This window comes from Etheostoma spectabile, chromosome 10 (genome assembly GCF_008692095.1).
Source record: "Etheostoma spectabile isolate EspeVRDwgs_2016 chromosome 10, UIUC_Espe_1.0, whole genome shotgun sequence".
NCBI lineage: Eukaryota > Metazoa > Chordata > Actinopteri > Perciformes > Percidae > Etheostoma > Etheostoma spectabile.
In genome coordinates, this window is record NC_045742.1 from 13,583,057 (window position 1) to 13,583,792 (window position 736).

The window sequence follows — 736 nt, forward strand, 5'->3', positions numbered from 1 at the left end:
AATTAGCTTTGTAGCAACTCATTTGGCACTGGCATAAATGTAACGGACGTTTATTAATATTAAAAGCTTACGCACTAAAGCTTTACTTACACTATAAACACCACACGTCAATAAACAGTCACAGCTATAAATGGATCTGCTATTGTCGCACAGACAAAGCAGCTGTCAAATAGAACACATGTGTTAAGAAAGCTACACATAGCAGCATAGAAAAGCATTATGCTAGGAACATCTTTTTTCAAATTGATCACTGTTTTGCATTTAGGCTGGATAATTGTACCTGGATGTGTTTAGCTCCTGCAACTTATCCAGGAATAGGGCATGGGGGGCTGGTTTAGCTGGTGGTCCTGTGAAAGGCACTGTGTTGACAATGACTGGAACTACAGGGGGCTTCTCATCATCTGTAGAGGCATTAAAACATAAAATCAAACATCAATAATTAGCAATGAATTTTGTAGCCCTGAAAGGAGCACACCTTTTTATTAGGTATGTATTATTTTATTATGTATGCACTTGTACATGTATTTAAGTGTTGAACGATTTGTTGTGATCAGCTAGTGCGCCCACCTGAGCTCTCATCCCCAGTGTCTGTATCACGGGGAACAGCATAGAGCAGAGGAGTGACCAGGCCCTTGTGGGGATGCTGGTACCCAAACACCAGGTCCTCCAGTGTCCGGAAACAGTTTACCTGCACCCCCTGTGTTGTCTGTAAGAGACACACACACACACACACACA

The 736-nt window shown here is 42.0% G+C and overlaps 1 protein-coding gene across 1 annotated transcript in view; it reads right to left on the reverse strand.

Moving 5' to 3' along the window:
• The window catches only part of inppl1b (inositol polyphosphate phosphatase-like 1b), a 16,071-nt gene that overhangs the window by 10,556 nt on the left and 4,779 nt on the right, over positions 1-736 (reverse strand). The window contains exons 3-4 of the mRNA XM_032528623.1: positions 568-706; positions 281-401 (exon numbers count right to left, since the gene is read on the reverse strand). Of these exons, the coding sequence (XP_032384514.1) occupies positions 281-401; positions 568-706 (260 nt within the window). The remainder of the gene's footprint in view (positions 1-280; positions 402-567; positions 707-736) is intronic.